Below are 23,204 nucleotides of genomic sequence, written 5' to 3'. Positions count from 1 at the left end.
GTGTGATACTGTGCTTGTAGTTGGTGCTACAATGGCAATTTCATGAGCTGTTGTATGTAGTGCTGGCCTACATTTTTTCCAGTAGTATCATTCAGGACATCTGAAATCTGCCTTTGTTGGCCCTCATTTAGCCTGGAGTAACTGTTGATACTTGCAACATTTTTATTGCCACTTATTTGCATTATTTGGGCATTTTCAACACCTTTGTCTTGTAGTTTTTGAATAAGATGTTTTCTGGCACTATGATTTGTTAGCTTCCTTTCACCAAGGATTGTTGGACAAGCATTCACCATTTTTGAAGTTAGGCTATACTGTGGATTCATTTATTTTCGTGGGTACCAATTTTCGTGGATTGAGGAAAACTTGCATATTCGTGGATATTCAATTTCGTGGTTTTTGCAAAGTCTGGATACATTCCTTTAGACAATTTGTAATTCGTTGAACATTTAAATTCGTGGTTCCCCTGTAACCACGAAATCCACGAAAATTAGTATCCAACGAATATTAATGAATCCACAGTATACAGTATTAATTCCCATTGGTGACTCTTCAAACCATGCATGATAATATTGCCTATTGACAACATGATTAATGGGAAGGAAAAAAGGTGAGTCATCTTTTGTCATCTTTGTTGGTCTTTTACTTTGGAAAATGCGGAATGCATTAACAGGACAGCAGTTTTTATCAGGATGGGCCCAGGCTTTTGTTTTGATTTGTTTCATGTTGTTAGGATCATTTCCTTGTCTTGTTTTGGTTTGACGATCAGTGCGTATATAGAGATATTCCCCACCTTGGGAGTCTACTCCAATACAAATATCTCCAAAGTTTAGATCCCTTTGCTCTTTACCACCACGCATCCCAAGAACAAGAGTTAGAGTTAAATGTAACAAATTAGTTAAAGGTAAAGGAGCATGTGTTCCTAATAAATCATGTTCATAAAGTTTATCAATGTCTGAGTCAGTCAACTCATCTGAAGCATTAGGCTTGTTTCCATACCCCAAACTTTTTAACTGTTTTTGTTTGGCCTGAAGAACTTTTCTACATTTTTCAAATTCAGGACCCTTTGTAATACTTAAGGTTGAATTTTTCTGTTGAAGATACCTATCTACACTACACATGAAGCCTTTCAGTGTTGATGGTTCATATTGGTTACCATCCTTTTTTTCACAGCCAAGAGATAGGTGCAAAGTTTTTGATTTAGATGTTCTGCAGACATTTTTTCTGTCATCTGTTTCACCAGACTCCTCTAAATACTTTTTAAAGAGTTTAATGTCAGACACTGTTTTTCTTTTTGTATTTTCATTTGTGGTGGCTTCAAGAAAATTGTCGATTTCTTCATAACTTATGTCTTGAAATCTTGAATTTTCTGTTGATTTGTTATTTGCTTGTTGAATCTGAGCCCCTTCAACATTTTCCTGTGAAATTCTAGCTATCATATTAAAATCTGGTAATTCCACTGCTTCTAACTCGAAATCATTTTGTTCAAGAATTTGACCTACTATGGCAGCAGTATAGGAATCAAGATAATCAGACATTTTGGAATCTTCAGAAAAAGCAGACGATTTTTATTTTATAGAAAAGAAGGAGGGTGAAAGGAAGCTAACTATCATACCATTTATTATGCCGTATTTTATTTGTTAATTGCATGTTTGTGATGTTTTTCTCGCTTTAAAAGACGATCATAACTCTAAAATACTTGTTATTTACCAAAAGAGGACATAATTTCGTTGAAAAGATATTTAACTGAAAATGTTCATTAAATTGTCCGAACAATTGTTGTGTTTACAATCTTTTGTGTATTCACACCATAAGAAGCCGTGTTAATATTCGTATTTGCTCCGAATTCGGCACAACACATAACGGGACCATACGATGTAAATAGCACACTATTTATACCTAATTATATCGACATCTATAATGATATTATTTATTTTAATCGAACTCAAGCTAGTTAAGCACTACAAAAGAAACGGTTGTTGTTTTTATCGTACATTTATTATTTATACACAGTTGTGCTTCTTACATTGCATCTTGTGTCTTTGTGTGTGAAAAAGTAGTTCCCGTAAATGGCGCGGAGAGTCTCGAGAGTGAAAATAAACGAGTTATTTCACATGTGAGATTATCGGAATTTATCACAATGGGAAATTCATATAAATCACCATCATCTATATAATAAACCATGTTAACACAACATAAGTTTACATTTTCAGGGATTTAATTACTCATGTATATAATTACCTTAACATTGTCAAAATGAACAGGACATGTGCTACTTGCTCTTATACCAAGTTTGTCTTCCTTCTTACCAAGTGATAAACCTTCAGTATCTCGGTCTACAAGAAATGTGGTTATTCCTTTATAACCCTGAAACAAACATGTGATCGATGAAACAAACATGTCATCCATCATGATAAATAAAGGAAGCAACTGAATTGTGCTCCTTTTATATTTTATAGGTTTACCAATGTGTTGGTAACAGTTTACTGTTTGGACTTAAATTCAATAAAAATATTTAAATTGAAAATCAAATGACAGTATTCATCAAGTTCATTCGTATGTTTCTCATGTTTGTAGCCCAGATGTCTTCGTGGGGATGGGGATATTGTATGTCTTAGGCCTGCTGCTCTGACTTTAATAGTCAAACTTCAATCTGGACCCTGACTTTAAAAGTTTTTAATTGTATTTTTTGTTTTCAGAAAGAGGTTCATATGAATCCCAATGACTCTTGTTTGTTACTACTCCTAATTAAATGTCAGCTTTTTTAAATGTTATCACAAATGATCTGTACCTAGTGCCTAAACTCCTTTGGAGATGAAATTTTCATGCTGTTTTCATGGTTTTTATTTCATGTGCTAAAGTTTGCAAAACATTTGTTTATAATATTATTCCTTCAAACAGAGTTCACATGCATTTACTTTTCAAAGCAAATACTCAAACACTGCAAATTGACTTTCTAAGTCTATATTCAAACACTAGACATTAATTAAGCAATTATCAATCAATCTATACCTACTTTCAACAAATATACATTCTTATGAATTTCAATGTAATAATAGTGAAGTAAATGCATGTGCCTTAAAAAGCATATGCAGTTGTTAACAAAAAGTTTAGTCTTTGTATAAGTGTCAATCTAACTTTAGACAAGCCAATATAATCTGTGTATATGTTAACATATTTCAAAATAATCAGAGAGAATTTAATAGATATATATAGCATTATACATTGTAAAAGTGTAAAGAAATGAATCAGAAGCAACCTGTACATATACCTTATCACCGGATTTGCTTAAGGTTTTTCTATAAACTTACCTTTGTAGGGTCAGCATTAGCCATCACCATAAACAAGCCAGCATGTTCAGCATTAGTTATCCAAATCTTTGTTCCATTTATTGTATAGTAATCTCCATTTTTCACTGCTGAGGTTTTCATTGCAAAAGCATCAGACCCTGATTCTGTCTCTGACAAACAAAAACTACCAACCTGTAATACAAAATTATGCTATAAAAATATTGAGGTAAAGAACTGGCTATCCCCAGTATTCCATGTACATTGTAAATTACTTTGCAAATAGTTGTATCAACTCATGAGCATAACTTTTCCAACAATTTCGAGGAAACCACAAAATAAAAACTTTATCCAATAATGTGTAACTCATTTGGGATCAAATACAGCTTAACCTTTTTGTATTCCATGAACAGAGGACAAAATGATCAACTAGAACAGTACTTTATCATAATTTTTAATAGTAAAGGCTTCCTTAAATAAAAGTTTCTGTACACAATTATTGAAATATTATATAAATAAATTGCTTCGCTGAGCGCAGCTGGATACGACCGCAGATGTCCAACCCTGAAAAGTTGGGGCCAAAATGGACACAATATTCACGCTTGATACAGGTCTGAATTTGGATTGTAACTAAAGTTTTGACACACAATAGGTTTCTGACACAGAATAACTGTAGTCAAAGAACTTCAAATTGGTTATATGATTTGAATTTATATTCAATTTTTTGCTTTTGTGCAATACACTATGCTGTGTTGCGAATTGACCCCCCCCCCCCCCAAAAAAAAAAAAAATTTTACTCCGGGTTTTGCTTTTGTGCAATACACTATGCTGTTGAATATCAACCCCCAAAAAAAAATATTTGAAGAAATTTTCTTTTAATTTCTGAAATCTGAAATGAGAAAAATTGTCCCCCCCTCCAATTTTTTTCACCTCCCCCCTTTCCCTTATTCCCCCAAAAACAATCTTTCCCTCAAGATATGGTCAGTATCTCAATTCAAATTTCTAATGGAGTTTGCAACCATAATTACCCATTTAAATACATCATAAAAGTTTTAAAATATAAAATGACATACATAGTCATGGCTAAAATTAATATTAATTAATAGTAACTGCTAAAAATAAATTGACAGCTAATCACCTCAAGACAATCATCATTTCTTAATACATAATTTACAAGCATTGTAAGGGAGGTAATCAAACTGTTCTTTTAATTGATTTGGATTACCTCCCTTACACTGCTTTTAAATTGTCTCAATTGTCCTTTAACCAGAAAAACCCTTGTTTTTCCCCTTTTTTTGCCCCTAATTGCTAATTGGTTTGAGCCATAACCCCCCCAAAGTCAATCCTAACATTCCCTTTGTAGTATGGAAACTTGTGGTATAATTTCATAGAGATTCATACACTTTAACACAAGTTATTGTCTGCAAACTACAAAAATGCTTATTTGGGCCCCTTTTTGGCCCATAATTCCTAAACAGTTGGGACCATAACCCCCAAAATCAATCCCAACCTTCCTTTAGTGGTTATAAACCTTGTGTTAAAATTTTATTGATTTCTATTTACTTATAGTAAAGTTATTATACAGAAACCATCTGTCTTCAGACGACGCTGACGATGCTGACGACAACAACGTGATACCAATATACGACCAAAAAATTTTTAATTTTTGCAGTCGTATAAAAAGCACATGGGATAAAAATTTCTAATGGTCAAAACAGGACAGTAGAAATGAAAATAGTATGAGCATGAGCTAATTTGCAATCTTCTTGAATTTGACGTGCCAGGTAAGGGACCTAGGAAGGTTTTCAAACAAAATGTTGTTTTGATTGGACATATGGTTCCAAAGATATTATCTGAAAACAAAAAAAGCTCTTAATTTCATTCTACTTATTGCTGCTGTAATCTTGACATTATACTCGACGACCTAAAACAAACACAAAGGTGTTTTATCCCCTAAATTAGTGTAGATATTGATTTATGGCTGAAAAGATATTGTCAGGGAATTTTTTCCCCCAAGGATTTCAGTTTATTTATAAGCAATGTGAACTTGAACTTTGATAAACTGACCTAAAATTAATTCCTAAGAAAATGTGTTCTTCTATTGTGGTCTAAAATTCTAATATTCTATGTTTTTATAATGTAACGAAGTACTCTTTTAGACAAAAAGGGGTTATAAACTTAGCATACAAGTACCTACAGTGTCAGTTGCAAGTCGAGGAAGATATTTGTTTTTCTGTTCCTGAGTTCCTAATTTTTGTATTAAGTTGTTTATCAATGTATTATGTACATCTACTAATACGCTGACTGAGGCATCCACTTTAGCTAACTCCTCTATAATCAGATTGGCTATAAAAAATGTTGAACCAGTGCCTCCATACTCTGTGTCAACTTCTATACCCATCAGCTATGAAATAAAAATAAAACAATTTGTATAAGGTATAACATGTTCTATTGTAAATTACCAGCATACAGTCCATCTAAGATCACGTATTTATATGACAATGTTATTTCATACATAAATGTACCATAAATGACTTGATTCTCTAAATTTCATGTTCTCTCTAACTATTTTGTCATTTATTTTTTTAAATAGTAGTCATATAAAAGTAGTTTACTGTTTACTTTACCATTTTAAAAAAAATTTTAAATGCACATAACACCCCCAAATAAAGCTTTTTAGACCACACTGTATAAAAGCAAAAACATATTTAAAACTGAAGTGAAAATCCTGAAGCATGTAAATGTTTTATAGCTACCCCATTATCAAATAAAGCTTGTAGCACTGATGGGGCCAACTGACTGTCTGCATCCATCTGTCTGACCAAAGGTTGGATCTTTTCTGCTGCCATTTTAGCCACTAAATATAAGAAAAAGAACATAAGTGAGCAACATTCATCTCTGGGATTGAATATTTTTCAGGCCAAGCACAATTCTTTGTCAATATGTTTTAGGCGGCAAATTCAGACAAAACAAAGAGTCAAGCTCTACTTTAACATGTTTTAAGTACCTTTCTAAATTGACAAACCCTAGTTTCATTTTCAAAAATATGATTAAAGGAGATGTGGGGTATTTATGTCAATGAGAACAACAACACACATATTTTTGTAAATAAGGCACCAGGGCCCAAGAAGTACGTCTTGGTCTTCCTTGATTGAAATTAGTTATGGTAGCTGGTGACCATTTTGTTTTTGTTAGGCATTAACTAACACATAGCATTATCATGATTATGCATATATGTTAAACTCATTTTTGATTACCTCCCGAAACTGTGTATGTAGAGGCCTGATTTATCCTTGGATAGTGGTACAGACCTAGTAGAAGTGACAAATGTTGGTGTCTTTTGCCTCAAGAACATTTACTGTGGCATTTTAATTTTGCATTTCTTAGTTATTGACTTTCATTTGTTTTATGTTACAAGTCTTCTTATTCAAAGCCATACAATGAAATACAAACCTGTTTCCTTCATCATCTTTTCTTCATCAGACAAGAAGTCAACTGGCAAATTTCTTTGTTCACCTCCATATGAAGATGGAACTTTGTGACCAGTTGTTGACATGCTGTACAATCTTTGGCTCCATCCTCTCTGACACTGATGGACAGCTCGTCTAAGAACTGACTGAAAACATGAATAATACTCTCAGAACATGACAACTATATATATATATGTAGAGTCTTTTTGAAGATGTAAGCTCAATTTTTTTTTTTTCAATTCTTCAGGAACGTAACACAATATCATGCCAAGCAATTTAACATATTTTTGAAAATCAACATGAATGAAAAAATACATGTTTACAACAACTGGAACATACAAATTATACATTGTCATCTATGAAACAAGTATTCCATAACAGTTAACCAACCCATGATAGTGCCGGTAAAATTTAATGATTTTTTATCAATAATGAACAAAAGACCCCAAGTGGTCAATGATTGAAAACATTCCCCATATGATTGCTACAGCAAAGCTCATAATGGCCTTCAGCAGATGATCTACATGTCACAAAACAAAGTCACAATTTGTAAAAGTAAACCATTATAGGTCAAATTACAGCTTTTACTTTAGTACATTTTTGATGAAGTCATATATATAACTAATTGGATGATACATGTACATGTATATGACCAAGATGACCAACTTTGTGGGAATGATTTGGAATTTCAGCCTTTTCTTTCCCACTGAACTGTGTGACTTGTGCACTCAGTAAAATTATAGTATGTGGCAGGGCTTCCAAAATTATTTTTAGCCAGCCGGACATTTTATATATTATCCCGATTTTAATCCCTTAAGACTAAATAAACAAAAGGCAATTATGGTAATCAGTTGCAGAGTTGGCCATCCCAATGATTGACATTAAAAAAAACGATATTAAACTTTCTTTGATTCAAATTCGAAGTTCTGACGTAAACTGTTAAATTGGCAGTGCATCATTCGAAGTGTGCAACATCAGCGTACTTATATCTGCCTTAGACTCTTTATTTGTGCAAAATAACGTTGTCAAAAACATGTGTATGATTCCCAGAGGTCTGACAGGGATGTTTTTTCTACTGATATTGCAAAACATATTCTGTAAATTTGCATCTACTGAGTTTATCATTGACAGCAATTTGTTTATCTACAACTGATTACTGAAAGAATGTTAAATAAATCAAAGCACGAAAGCGCTGTAAAGGCAGTTAATTACAGGTTGTGTGTATTTTAAGTCCAGTTATATCATTATCTTGCATAGTACAGTGTACTTATCAGAGGTGGCTTTCAGTATTTAAGATTTAGAGTTCTCTAATGATATTGAATAAGTTTTATGAATGTCATATTCTGAGCACTATATGAAGGCGATTGTTCTCACTTGTTTATGAACTAGTGCATTATGTCCAGTTTGTACCTTTTTTATCTATGTTTATAGTCAAATTAGTCATCAAAGGTACCAGGATTATAATTTAATACGCCAGACGTGTGTTTCGTCTACATAAGACTCATCAGTGACGTTCAGATCAAAATAGTAACAAAGCCAAACAAGTACAAAGTTGAAGAGCATTGAGGACCCAAAATTCCAAAAAGTTGTGCCAAATACGGCTAAGGTAATCTATTCCTTGGATAAGAAAATCCTTAGTTTTTTCATTGGCAATCATAACACATCTCCTTATTTATATAATGATCTATATTCAACGACCTCAGGTACAAAAAAAAATGTATGTAACTAAACTATGATGGGAAACCTTTGACTTCTTTCTTTATATAAACTTTTGATTTGGTACCATAGAACTATGTAGAGTAAATGTACATTGCAACATGTCAACTCTTTCAACTCCAAGCAAAATTATATTTCCAAGCATAAAGTAATTTATGAATGAAATAAAATGCTCCGCTGGGGCGCAGCTTGATACGACCGCAGAGGTCGAACCCTGAACAGTTGGGGCAAGTATGAACACAACATTCAAGCTTGATTCAGCACTGAATTTGGATTGTAATTAAATATTTGACACAGCATAGGTTTCTGACACAGAATGAAAGTGGTCTAAGATACTTAAAAAAATTTAATTTACCTATTCAAACCATATCATTATAAATCAGAAATAACCAATTTAAAATGGAAAATTTTAAAGAAAAAAAAGGAAAAAGAATCCCCCCCCCAAAATTTTTTGAACCCCCTTATGATTCATCACCCCAAAACTCAATCCCAGCCTTCCCTTTGTGGTATGGTACCTTGCAGTACAATTTCAGAGAGATCCATACACTTGAACACATGTTATTGTCTGGAAACTAGAAAAATGCTTGTTTTTTGGCCCTTTTTGGTCCCAAATTCCTAAACGTTTAGGGCAATTACCCCCAAACTCAAACCCAGCTTTCCCTTTGTGATATGGAACCTTGTAGTACAATTTCTGAAGATCCATACACTTACACACAAGTTATTGCCATGAAACTAGAAAAATGCTTGTTTTTTGCCCCTTTTTGGTCCCTAATTCCTAAAATTTGGAGGCAATTACCCCCAAAATCAATCCTAGCATTCCCTTTGTGATATGGAACCATGTGATACAATGTCAGAGAGATCCATAGACTTACACACAAGTTATTGTCATGAAACTAGAAAAATGCTTGTTTTTTGCCCCTTTTTGGCCCCTAATTCCTAAAATTTGGAGGCAATTACCCCCAAAATCAATCCCAGCATTCCCTCTGTGGTATGGTACCTTGCAGTACAATTTCAGAGAGATCCATACACTTGAACACAAGTTATTGTCTGGAAACTAGAAAAATGCTTATTTTTGGCCCCTTATTCCTAAACTTTTTGGGCAATTACCCCCAAACTCAATTCCAGCTTTCCCTTTGTGATATGGAACCTTGTAGTACAATTTCATAAAGATCCATACACTTACACACAAGTTATTGCCATGAAACTAGAAAAATGCTTGTTTTTTGCCCCTTTTTGGCCCCTAATTCCTAAAATTTGGAGGCAATTACCCCCAAATTCAATCCCAGCATTCCCTTTGTGATATGGAACCTTGTGATACAATGTCAGAGAGATCCATAGACTTGCACACAAGTTATTGTCATGAAACTAGAAAAATGCTTGTTTTTTGCCCCCTAATTCCTAAAATTTGGAGGCAATTACCCCCAAAAATCAATCCCAGCATTCCCTTTGTGATATGGAACCTTGTGGTACAATGTCAGAGAGATCCATACACTTACACACAAGTTATGTCTGGAAGTTACAAAAATGCTTATTTTTGGCCCCTAATTCCTTAACTGTTGGTACCATAACCCTCAAAATCAATCCCCACTTTCCTTTTGTGGTATTGAAACTTATTTTAAAATTTCATTGAGATCCATTCACTTAAACTAAAGTTAGAGTGCGAAAACTAATGGGTCTTCGGACGACGACGACAACGTCATACCAATATACGACCACAAAAATACACCTGCAGAGGTACTACCCTGAACAGCTGGGGCAAAAATGGACACAATATTCAAGCTTGATACAGGTCTGAATTTGGATTGTAATTAAATATTTGACATATTATAGTTTCTGAATAAATGTAGTCAATGAACTTGAAATCGGTTATATGAATTGAATTTATATTCAATTAAAGATTTCTTGCTGTTGTGCAATACACTGTGCCGTTGTGCAATACTTAATAAATCTGTTGCCAGACTATAAACAAATAAAGTTCAATTTCTTCTCAATGTCATATTTGAAATTTATGAAAATCAATAGGGAGATTACATCAATAGCTATAAATAATTCACCAAAGTTTCATGTGAACTGCTTAAAGCATTTTTGAGTTGTTGTCCAAAAACTGGAAAATCCCCCCTTTTTTAATGAATAAAACCCCATAACTCAGAAATGTAAAATCTATAATTTATAAAATTCTAAAGGGAGCTTACGGATTGATAATTTAGTCTTAGATGCAAGATTTTTTTATCAGTTGTTAGTGGCTTTGAACTAGCTGTCAGTAACTGCTAGTACTCTCAGATTTGTACTTAGTGTCTTTTTGTTGTTTGGATGTACAACTACCCGACCACGTCCACTTGTATTTGTATTTATCCATCTGATGAGTTTAGCCTCTTTCAACTGATTTTTGTAGTTCTTTCTTATATTGTACTGTTACACCACTGTCCCAGGTTAGGGGGAGGGTTGGGATCCCGCTAACATGTTTAAGCCCGCCACATTCTGTATGTACATGTATGTGCCTGTCCCAAGTCAGGAGCCTATAAAAGTGTAATTCAGTGGTTGTCGTTTGTTTATGTGTTGCATATTTGTTATATTTGTTCATTTTTTTACATAAAATAGGCCGTTAGTTTTCTTGTTTAAATTGTTTTACATTGTCATTTCTGGGCCTTTTATAGCTGACTGTGCGGTATGGGCTTTGCTCATTGTTGAAGGCCGTACTGTGACCTATAGCTGTTAATTTCTGTGTCATTTGGTCTCTTGTGCATGTGTGGAGAGTTGTCTCATTGGCAATCATACCACATCTTCTTTTTTATATTTACATCAACAGATATAGAAAATTCACCAAAGTCAAGGTGAGACAACAAAACTTATTTGTAAGATCTCTGAAATTTTTTACAGGGTACGAGTTTTTCTCATTGTTGGAGATTGTACGGTGACAGTAACACCTGTAACTGCTTAAACCCATTTCTTATGCACTTTAGTTTGATAAACTCACTGAATATCATACCACATCTCCTTATTTTTATATGCATTACAATTTACATGTGCATGTAATTGTAAATATATACATGTATATATCAGAACAAAATTCATTGCGTCACTTTTATTTATGCATCCTTTGGCACAATACAAGTTCTAAAATTACACAACATAAAACAACTAAATGTTATTTCAGATGAAAGTTTTGTTTCAGTTCCATTCATAGGATTTATTAGAATTTTGTATGTTTTGCCAAGTCCAATAATTCGCTCTATGTGACATAGAGACATAGTTGACTAAACCACCAGGTGTCGAACATTCAAGAATTTTCAGTGTTTCTGTTTTTATTTGATGAAAAGGTTGCCTGAGCTCTAGGAGCTTTAGGTTTTATCACGGGATATTCTGTGCTGTCAATAATAATCCAAGTCGTAGGAAACTTTAATTTGAAGTTGGATGGTGAAAAATACCTGACTAAACCACTAGATGGCCAAGTGTTAGCCTCACACCACTGTTTAGACATAAAAACAATCCATGTATACACAATATTCTTAACACTAGATTCAATCTAGAATCTAGACAGTTCAAAGTTGGTTGTATGATGCCTCAATTTCATCAAAGTCATAAAAAAACTGATTTTCAACTGACACCCTATCAATTTGAAAATATATGTATCTCAAACAATGTGCTGCTGGACCAAGTGTGGTCAAAACAAAAAAAATTTAGTATAAAACTCTAAACCGGTATAAAAATGCATGGCTGTGTCACGTGTCTTCATTTCAAAATTCTCTGCTGAAAACATAGACATTGATGGTGTTTGCGTAATTCCATCTGTGAAGCTCAACATTAGCTCGGCAGTTGGTGGTGGACAGTCATAAATCCTTTCTGCAGTATGAATGACATCTTCAGGAAAACCAACTTTACAATCAAAACTTTCCTCTAGATTTCTACTACAATATTCATCAAGTTTAGTTCTTTTGTTTTCACAGGAAACTGCCCTGATTTTTCTTTTTGCGGACGATTCAGTCTCTTGCTTGGTCCAGGAAAATAGGCTGGGAATTGCAGTAGACTTAAGTCTCTGTATGGTGGGTTTGCGCCCTGAAAAAGGTTATAAAACATTAGTTTTTTTATAATTAAATGAAGTTCCATTAGCAATGTATACTTTGTACTACCTGGCGAAATATTAACTAGATTTATTCATTACAATCTGGATAAAACTATGTTTGCCTGATTCAATGTATGTTATGTAAATCCAAAGGACAAACAATGAGAGACTTATGCAACAAACGTGCATTGTTTGTACATAAATAACTATAATATAGATGAGAGCATGTCACTGTTTTGTTCCTGTTAACATTGTCATTGATATTTTTCAAGAAAGTCTATGAGGCATAGCTTATGCATTCCTGTCATTACTACATTAGCATAATTACTGCTAAAATAATTCTCAGTATGATATACCTCTTGTAAGAAATCATTATAATTGTAGCAATCACCAAAAAATCTCAAACAGATCACATTGAATCGTAATCCAAAAAATTATGACGTCTTGAATTACCCACCCCCTTTTAAGTTTTATTCTATAACGATAATTGCGGTTGTAAACAGACTTTGGTTTATTCGCATGGCGATTACATATATAACTATATATTTCACAAAGAAAATAGAGTTTTACCATGAATAGTTTCCTGCACGTAGTCTTTTTCAGTAAAACGTGCCTTGCAAACAACAGCTGATTGAGATGGACTTCACGATATCATCGTGTTCTCGTCCAATCTGCGTATGGGCCATGGCGTTGATCCAACTTTTCCTTCTTTTTAAGTCATTTGGAAATGCATGTCCTCCTCTTAAATGACATCCAGGTACACAACAACAAGTACTTGGCATCGTTAATTAAAAATATAACTGAAATAGTTGCACAGTGCAGAAACCGGAAGTAGAGGAACAGGATCCGCTACCACGGCGCCACCTATTCAGGAACGATAATTTGCTACTTTATATAACTGCGAAAATAACGTTGGACGGGTTCACGTGCATAAACAGAAATGCGCTTTAAATTGTATAATATAATTCATGTTCAGTCGACCTTTAATTATTCTATCAACGACTGAAATGATTTATAAACATCTAGATTGCAGATAACACTCGAAATTAACCCGAGCTCTTTCCACACGGAATTCAAATAATTCTAGTTTGTCAATCGGTTGACTGCTTATAATGCAAAATACTAATATATCAAAAGTTTTTAAATCTAACAAAACACAATGATCGTTTCTCTATTTCCCAATGTAAATGAAATGAAACAAAAAACATTTTATATCGCAATAAGAAGAGGAGAGAATTCAACATTTCCGGATCTACTTGGAGTCTAATGACCCCCCACGTAGATAAGTTGGATATCGCGGAAGGAAGGATTAACCCGGCAACTAGAAAGGCATTAAAGCACTGCCTTTAAAAAAAAATACACCGATAACCTTTCAGGTTACACCTGCCTTATATTAAATTTATTTTGTACTTGTTTTATTTAGGTTTCACAATCTCATTCTATTTTAAATATAATTTAGGTATTTGTAGGTCAGAGATGTTTTTTTGATTAGGCTGTCCTTTTAATATACAGCCAATACAGCCATTACAGGGGCTCTGATGACCTCTGAATCTAACAACACGGATGCACGTTCAATGGACCAATAAGTAACGACATAAATTTCCGTCTATATATTTTTTTCTAAATCATTATTTTATGGTAATATTTCATTACACTGTGTAAAAATATTTAGTGGCATACTTAAAAAGAAAATACCCTAAAATAAATAAGGGTAATTTAAAAAGCCATTTATACTGACTTTGTTCTCTTTCACGAGAAACATCTGGTCATATAAAGAAATTGACGGGATAGTATGAAATGGCATATTTTTTTTATATCATATATCATATAAGGAGATCATATAAGGAGTTTAAACTATCCCGTATTTGGCATCACAGATTGATTATTATACTTTAGTTTTTGTCGAGCCTGTGACTTTTGTCGCAGAAAGCTCGACATAGGGATAGTGATCCGGCGGCGGCGGCGTTAGCTAACTTCTTAAAAGCTTTGTATTTTAGAAGGTGGAAGACCTGGATGCTTCATACTTTGTATATAGATGCCTTATGTTACGAAAGTTTCTGTCTGTCACATGTCCATTGTCCATGACCTCATTTTCATGGTTCAGTGACTACTTGAAAAAAAAGTTAAGATTTTTTGTAATGTTTATTTCTCTCGTATAATGAGTAATAGGATAACTATATTTGGTATGTGAGTACCTTGCAAGGTCCTCATGCCCGTCAGACAGTTTTCACTTGACCTCGACCTCATTTCATGGATCAGTGAACAAGGTTAAGTTTTTGTGGTCAAGTCCACATCTCAGGTACTAGAAGCAATAGGTCTAGCATATTCGGTGTATGGAAGGACTGTAAGGTGAACATGTCCAACTGGCAGGTGTTATCTGACCTTGACCTCATTTTCATGGTTCAGTGGTTATAGTTAAGTTTTTGTGTTTTGGTCTGTTTTTCTTATACTGTATGCAATAGGTCTACTATATTTGGTGTATGGAATGATTGTAAGGTGTACATGTCTAGCTGGCAGGTTTCTTCTGACCTTGACCTCATTTTCATGGTTCAGTGGTCAATGTTAAATTTTTGAGATTTGGTCTTTTTTTCTAATACTATATGAAATAGGTCAACTATATTTGGTGTATGGAAATATTTTATGATGTACATGTCAGTCTTGCCGGTTTTATTTAACCTTGACCTCATTTTCACAGTTCATAGCTCAGTGTTAAGTTTTTGTGTTTTGGTCTGATTTTCTATTACTATAAGCAATAGGTCAAATATATTTGTTGTATGGAAGGATTGCAAGCTGTACATGTCTGCCTGGCATGGTTCATCTGACCTTGACCTCATTTTCATGGTTCATTAGTCAATGTTTAGTTTTCTTGGTTAAGTCTGTATCTTAGAAACTATAAGCAATAGTTCAACTATATTTAGTGTATTGAATGATTGTAAGGTGTACATGTATTTCTTGTTTGGTTTATATGACCTTGACCTCATTTTCTTGGATCATGTTAAGTTTATGTGATAGTTGTAGTAAAGCTTTATATTAAGAACTATCATCATAATATCAATGATTAGTAAAGAAGGCAAGACATTTCAGCGTGTGCACTCTTGTCTTCATTTAGTATATTATTTTCCCCAGAAAAAATTCCTCGCCCCTTTTTTTAATAACATCTCCCCAAAGAAAACCCTTTCTGAAACTTTCATATAGATTCATCAATGCTTCTTATTCTTTCCTGTAATAAGAGAAAACAATTTCTTATATAAAAAGACAATTTTTATAGAAATCGTTGTATATATACTGATCCTCATACTATCTTGTATGTTACAAAAAAAAACTTTCTTATATAAAAAGACACATTTTGTAGATATACTGATCCTCATTCTATCCCGTATGTAAAAGACACTTTTTATCGAAATCTTCGTACATATACCATGTATACTGATCCTCATTCTATCCCGTATGTTACAAAAAAAACTTTCTTATATAAAAAGATACATTTTGTAGAAATTGTCGTATATATACTGATCCTCATTCTATCCCGAATGTAAAAAAACAAACTTTCTTATATAAAAAGACACTTTTTATTGAAATCTTCGTATATATACTGATCCTCATTCTATCCCGTATGCTCAATAAAAAGACACTTTCTTACATAAAAATTTGTAAAGGTTCCGCGGAACCCAGTGTCTTGCCTACTTTTGCTGTTGTCTATGTTTTCAGTGTGATAGGGGAATGCACATAATAGATTTACAGTTAATGAAATAAAACGTTTGAAATGTATAAAAAAAGTTATGCTTATTACTGTAAATTCAGAAATTATTGCGATGTTTTTATTATTGCGAAAAATGCGACAGGGTTTTAATCGCAATAATTTAAACTCGCATTTTGAAATCTTTTATATGAATTAAACAGGATTTTTCTCAATATCGCAAAAATTAAAATCGCATTTTAGTCTACAATGACAAAATCGCAATAATAAATGCATGCAATAATTTCTGAATTTACAGTATTATTAATAAAAATTTTCCTCTAGATACTATCTTTTGATTGTTATTATATATAAGAAGCTTCTGTCCAAGTTTGGTAAAAATCCAGGATGGTTTATGAATCTAATAAATGTTTTAAAACTTTAACTGCAAACTGTATGTAATGTTAACTGGAAGAAAAACTAAGTCCATTTATAAGTAATATACGGAAAAACAGGAAATAAATTTTTACAAAATTTCCTTCTAGATACTAGCTTTTGATCATAAACAAGCTTCTGTCCAAGTTTGGTACAAATCCAGAATAGTTTAAGAAAGTTATTAAAATTTTTAAATCTTTAACTGGCAGAAAAACTAAGTCCATTTATAAGTAAAATACGGATAAACAGGATTTTTTTTTTTTTCAAAATTTACTTCTGGATACTATCTTATGATCATAAACAAGCTTCTGTCCAAGTTTGGTAGAAATCCAGGATATTTTATGAAAGTTATTAAAACTTTAAAAACTTTAACCACAGAGTGAATGTAATGTTAACTGGCAGAAAAACTAAGTCCATTTATAAGTAAAATACGGATAAACAGGATTTTTTTTTACAAAATTTACATCTGGATACTATCTTATGATCATAAACAAGCTTCTGTCCAAGTTTGGAAGAAATCCAGGATAGTTTAAGAAAGTTATTAAAATTTCAAAAACTTAACCTCAGAGTGAATATTTGTGGACGCTGCCAACTACGGAATGTAGGATCGCTATGTCTGGCTTTTGCCACAAAAGTCGCAGCTCGACAAAAAGACACATTTTGTAGAAATCATCGTATATATACTGATCATCATTCTATCCCATATGCTCAATAAAAAGTTTCTTATATAAAAAGACACATTTTGTAGAAATCATCGTAAATATACTGATCCTAATTCTATCCTGTATGTACAAAAAAAAACCCACTTTCTAATATATATAAAAAGACAATTTTATAGAAATCATGGTATATTTACTGATCCTCATTCTATCCAGTATGTAAAAAAAAATCTAATATAAAACACAGTTCTTATAGAAATCGTGGTAAAAATACTGATCGTCATTCTATCTCGTATGTTCAATTACAAAGAAACTTTCTTATATAAAACGGCACTTTTAATAGAAATAGTTGAATATATACTGATCCTCATTCTATCCCACATGCAAAAAAAGGACACTTTTTTATATCTAATTGGGACTATTATATGGGGACGAGGTCCCCATTTACAGTTGAAAAATCAATAAAAAATTTTTTTTTTAAAAATCAATCTACTGTGGAACTCAAAATCGTTAACTTTTTTTTCTAACTCTTTTTATTTCCCGCATCTGGGCAGAAATCCCTTTCTTTCTTCCGGTCTCATTTGTCACGGACTTTACTTTGAGTAAAATATAGGAAGGAGCATGATATTGTTTCCCATAAATTTGATGTTTTTGATAATTCTTTGATATGAAAAAAACGTTACCTGATGATAGCGTTTCTTTGTTTACATTGAAAATGACGTCACAACTAAAATCCCTAACAACAGGATTAACATCGGAAACATTTCCTTATTTCTGTTTCTTTTTCATGTTTTTTAACAGATTCTGAGTTAAAATATGATTGAATTTAAAAAATAATGTATACAGACTTCATCCCCTTTCACAGGTAACACCTGCCTCATATTACTAACTATACAGTAGTATAATATTAATAGTCCCAGTATTAACATGATTAAAAGACAGTTTTTATAAAATCGTCGTATATATATACTGATCCTCATTCTATCCCGTATCTAGATTAAAAAGACAATGTCATATATATATATATTATGATGTGTATTGTATATTACGGGAGAGAATGAGGATCAGAACAATACACAGCTGATGATTCTTTTTAAGAAGCTGTAAAACAAAGTCTTTTCTTCTCTTCTTCTTCTTTATATACAGAATAAAATGCTCCGCTGGGGCGCAGCTTGATACGACAGCAGAGGTCGAACCATGAACAGTTGGGGCAAGTATGGACACAACATTCAAGCTTGATACAGCACTGAATTTGGATTGTAATTAAATATTTGACACAGCATAGGTTTCTGACACAGAATGAATGTGGTTTAAGAACTTAAAAATTTTTAATTTACCTATTCAAACCATATCATTATTATTTGCTTTTATATATAAATCAGAAATAACCAATTTAAAATGGAAAATTTTAAAGAAATAAAAGGAAAAAAAATCCCCCCCAAATTTTTTGAACCCCCTTATGATTCATCACCCCCCAAACTCAATCCCAGCCTTCCCTTTGTGGTATGGTACCTTGCAGTACAATTTCAGAGAGATCCATACACTTGAACACAAGTTATTGTCTGGAAACTAGAAAAATGCTTGTTTTTTGGCCCCTTTTTGGCCTCACATTCCTCAACGTTTAGGGCAATTACCCCCAAACTCAAACCCAGCTTTCCCTTTGTGATATGGATCCTTGTAGTACAATTTCATAAAGATCCATACATTTACACACAAGTTATTGTCCTGAAACTAGAAAAATGCTTGTTTTTTTGCCCCTTTATGGCCCCTAATTCCTTAAATTTAGAGGGAATTACCCCCAAAATCAATCCCAGCCTTCCCTTTGTGGTATGGTACCTTGCAGTACAATTTCAGAGAGATCCATACACTTGAACACAAGTTATTGTCTGGAAACTAGAAAGATGCTTATTTTTGGCCCCTTTTTGGCCCCTTATTCCTAAACGTTTTAGGCAATTACCCTCAAACTCAATTCCAGCTTTCCCTTTGTGATATGGAACCTTGTAGTACAATTTCATAAAGATCCATACACTTACACACAAGTTATTGTCATAAAACTAGAATAAAATGCTCCGCTGGGGCGCAGCTTGATACGACCGCAGAGGTCGAACCCTGAACAGTTTGGGCAAGTATGGACACAACATTCAAGCTTGATACAGCACTGAATTTGGATTGTAATTAAATATTTGACACAGCATAGGTTTCTGACACAGAATGAAAGTGGTCTTAGAACTTAAAAAATCTTTAATTTACCTATTCAAACCATATCATTATTATTTGCTTTTATATATAAATCAGAAATAACCAATTTAAAATGGAAAATTTTAAAGAAAAAAAAAATCCCCCCCCAAATTTTTTGAACCCCCTTATGATTCATCACCCCCCAAACTCAATCCCAGCCTTCCCTTTGTGGTATGGTACCTTGCAGTACAATTTCAGAGAGATCCATACACTTGAACACAGGTTATTGTCTGGAAACTAGAAAAATGCTTGTTTTTTGGCCCCAAATTCCTAAACGTTTAGGGCAATTACCCCCAAACTCAAACCCAGCTTTCCCTTTGTGATATGGATCCTTGTAGTACAATTTCATAAAGATCCATACATTTACACACAAGTTATTGTCCTGAAACTAGAAAAATGCTTGTTTTTTTGCCCCTTTATGGCCCCTAATTCCTTAAATTTAGAGGGAATTACCCCCAAAATCAATCCCAGCCTTCCCTTTGTGGTATGGTACCTTGCAGTACAATTTCAGAGAGATCCATACACTTGAACACAAGTTATTGTCTGGAAACTAGAAAATTGCTTATTTTTGGCCCCTTATTCCTAAACGTTTTAGGCAATTACCCTCAAACTCAATTCCAGCTTTCCCTTTGTGATATGGAACCTTGTAGTACAATTTCATAAAGATCCATACACTTACACACAAGTTATTGTCATGAAACAAGAATAAAATGCTCTGCTGGGGCGCAGCTTGATACGACCACAGAGGTCGAACCCTGAACAGTTGGGGCAAGTATGGACACAACATTCAAGCTTGATACAGCACTGAATTTGGATTGTAATTTAATATTTGACACAGCATAGGTTTCTGACACAGAATGAAAGTGGTCTTAGAACTTAAAATTTTTTAATTTACCTATTCAATCCATATCATTATTATTTGCTTTTATATATAAATCAGAAATAACAATTTAAAATGGAAAATTTTAAAGAAAAAAAAAATCCCCCCCCCATCAAATTTTTTGAACCCCCTTATGATTCATCACCCCCCAAACTCAATCCCAGCCTTCCCTTTGTGGTATGATACCTTGCAGTACAATTTCAGAGAGATCTATATACTTGAACACAAGTTATTGTCTGGAAACTAGAAAAATGCTTGTTTTTTGGCCCCTTTTTGGCCCCAAATTCCTAAATGTTTGGGCCAATTACCCCCAAACTCAAACCCAGCTTTACCTTTGTGATATGGAACCTTGTAGTACAATTTCATAAAGATCCATACACTTACACAAAAGTTATTGTCCTGAAACTAGAAAAATGCTTGTTTTTTTGCCCTTTTATGGCCCCTTATTCCTAAAATTTTGAGGAAATTACCCCCAAAATCAATCCCAGCCTTCCCTTTGTGGTATGGTACCTTGCAGTACAATTTCAGAGAGATCCATACACCTGAACACAAGTTATTGTCTGGAAACTAGAAAAATGCTTATTTTTGGCCCCTTATTCCTTAACTTTTTGGGCAATTACCCCCAAACTCAATTCCAGCTTTCCCTTTGTCATATGGAACCTTGTAGTACAATTTCATAAAGATCCATACACTTACACACAAGTTATTGTCATGAAACTAGAAAAATGCTTGTTTTTTGCCCCCTTTTGGCCCCTTATTCCTAAAATTTGGAGGCAATTACCCCCAAAATCAATCCCACCATTCCCTTTGTGATATGGAACCTTGTAATACAATGTCAGAGAGATCCATACACTTACACACAAGTTATTGTCATGAAACTAGAAAAATGATTGTTTTTTTCCCCTTTTTGGCCCCTAATTCCTAAAATTTGGAGGGAATTACCCCCAAAATCAATCCCACTATTCCCTTTATGATATGGAACCTTGTAATACAATGTCAGAGAGATCCATACACTTACACACAAGTTATTGTCTGGAAACTAGAAAAATGCTTATTTTTGGCCCCTTATTCCTAAACTTTTTGGGCAATTACCCCCAAACTCAATTCCAGCTTTCCCTTTGTCATATGGAACCTTGTAGTACAATTTCATAAAGATCCATACACTTACACACAAGTTATTGTCATGAAACTAGAAAAATGCTTGTTTTTTGCCCCCTTTTGGCCCCTAATTCCTAAAATTTGCAGGCAATTGCCCCAAAAATCAATCCCACCATTCCCTTTGTGATATGGAACCTTGTAATACAATGTCAGAGAAATCCATACACTTACTGTGACTTACACACAAGTTATTGTCATGAAACTAGAAAAATGCTTGTTTTTTGCCCCTTTTTGGCCCCTTATTCCTAAAATTTGGAGACAATTACCCCCAAAATCAATCCCAGCATTCCCTTTGTAATATGAAACCTTGTGGTACAATGTCAGAGAGATCCATACACTAACACACAAGTTATGTCTGGAAGTTACAAAAATGCTTATTTTTGGCCCCTAATTCCTTAACTGTTGGTACCATAACCCCCAAAATCAATCCCCACCTTCCTTTTGTGGTATTGAACCTTATGGTAAAATTTCATAGAGATCCATTCACTTAAACTAAAGTTAGAGTGCAAAAACAATGTGTCTTCGGACGACAACAACGCCAACGTCATACCAATATACGACCACAAATATTTTTTTGCGGTCTTATAAAAATGCTTGTTTTTTGGCCCTTTTTGGCCCCTAATTCCTAAAATTTGGAGGCAATTCCCCCCAAAATCAATCCCAGAATTCCCTTTGTGATATGGAACCTTGTGGTACAATGTCAGAGAGATCCATACACTTACACACAAGTTATTGTCATGAAACTAGAAAAACGCTTGTTTTTTGCCCCCTTTTGGCCCCTTATTCCTAAAATTTGGAGGCAATTACCCCCAAAATCAATCCCAGCATTCCTTTTGTGGTATTGAACCTTATGGTAAAATTTCATAGAGATCCATTCACTTAAACTAAAGTTAGAGTGCGAAAACCAATGTGTCTTCGGACGACGACAACGCCAATGTCATACCAATATACGACCACAAATTTTTTTGGCGGTCGTATAAAAACATCAACTGGTTGATGATTACTTTCTGGCGCATGCCTAGTTTAACAGTATTGTTAATGATTAAAAATATATTTAATTTCATAATAATTTTCAATTTTTTGATATATACAAGTGTATATGTAAGTAATATTTTTCAATTTTTATTTTTAATTTTTGGTATAAGATAAAAACAAGATACATGTACATATTAAACATGCAGGTATTTGTAAGTGTCAAGGAGAATTTCTCTAGTGAGTTTCTCCTTGAAGCACTCAGTAGTGGTGCTGCAGGCTATTGGTTCTAGTAGTTTGTTCCAGTCTTTTATAGTTTGGCAGAAAAATGAAAATTTGAAACTGTCTTTGCTGCATCGAATTTTTCGGTATGCTTGTTCATGGCTAGACCTGGTGTTTGATTTGCTTTTAATTAGTATGTCAGTATGTGGTATGGCAATTTTGTTGTTTTTCTTTCTATGGAACATATTTAATTGGCTTTTGAGTCTTCTTTCTTGTAATGTTGGCCAGTGAAGTGTGTTAAGCATGTTTGTTACACTTTCAGTATATTGGTACTTAGAACATACGTATCTTGCTGCACGTCTTTGGACTTTTTCTATGGAGTTAATGTTCTCTGTTGTGTAAGGGTCCCAGACAGTGCAGCAGTATTCTAGTTT

General features: G+C 33.6%; 1 protein-coding gene and 2 long non-coding RNA genes across 3 annotated transcripts in view; all 3 read right to left on the bottom strand.

Moving 5' to 3' along the window:
* LOC127736153 (short/branched chain specific acyl-CoA dehydrogenase, mitochondrial-like) overlaps nt 1–23,204 on the bottom strand; it is a 33,123-nt gene that overhangs the window by 8,252 nt on the left and 1,667 nt on the right. The window contains exons 2-6 of the mRNA XM_052246710.1: nt 6,738–6,900; nt 6,041–6,141; nt 5,482–5,688; nt 3,309–3,479; nt 2,239–2,364 (exon numbers count right to left, since the gene is read on the bottom strand). Of these exons, the coding sequence (XP_052102670.1) occupies nt 2,239–2,364; nt 3,309–3,479; nt 5,482–5,688; nt 6,041–6,141; nt 6,738–6,900 (768 nt within the window). The remainder of the gene's footprint in view (nt 1–2,238; nt 2,365–3,308; nt 3,480–5,481; nt 5,689–6,040; nt 6,142–6,737; nt 6,901–23,204) is intronic.
* Nucleotides 7,930–22,555, bottom strand: LOC127736156 (uncharacterized). Its single transcript, XR_007998831.1, has 3 exons — nt 22,424–22,555; nt 21,401–22,031; nt 7,930–9,930 (listed from the first exon to the last, which is right to left on the bottom strand). It is a non-coding gene; the product is annotated as an uncharacterized LOC127736156 (long non-coding RNA).
* Nucleotides 11,538–13,880, bottom strand: LOC127736157 (uncharacterized). Its single transcript, XR_007998832.1, has 2 exons — nt 13,101–13,880; nt 11,538–12,523 (listed from the first exon to the last, which is right to left on the bottom strand). It is a non-coding gene; the product is annotated as an uncharacterized LOC127736157 (long non-coding RNA).

The sequence above is a fragment of the Mytilus californianus genome, unplaced genomic scaffold (assembly GCF_021869535.1).
Source record: "Mytilus californianus isolate M0D057914Y unplaced genomic scaffold, xbMytCali1.0.p SCAF_3, whole genome shotgun sequence".
Lineage (NCBI taxonomy): Eukaryota > Metazoa > Mollusca > Bivalvia > Mytilida > Mytilidae > Mytilus > Mytilus californianus.
This window is presented reverse-complemented; position numbering and strand designations above follow the sequence as displayed.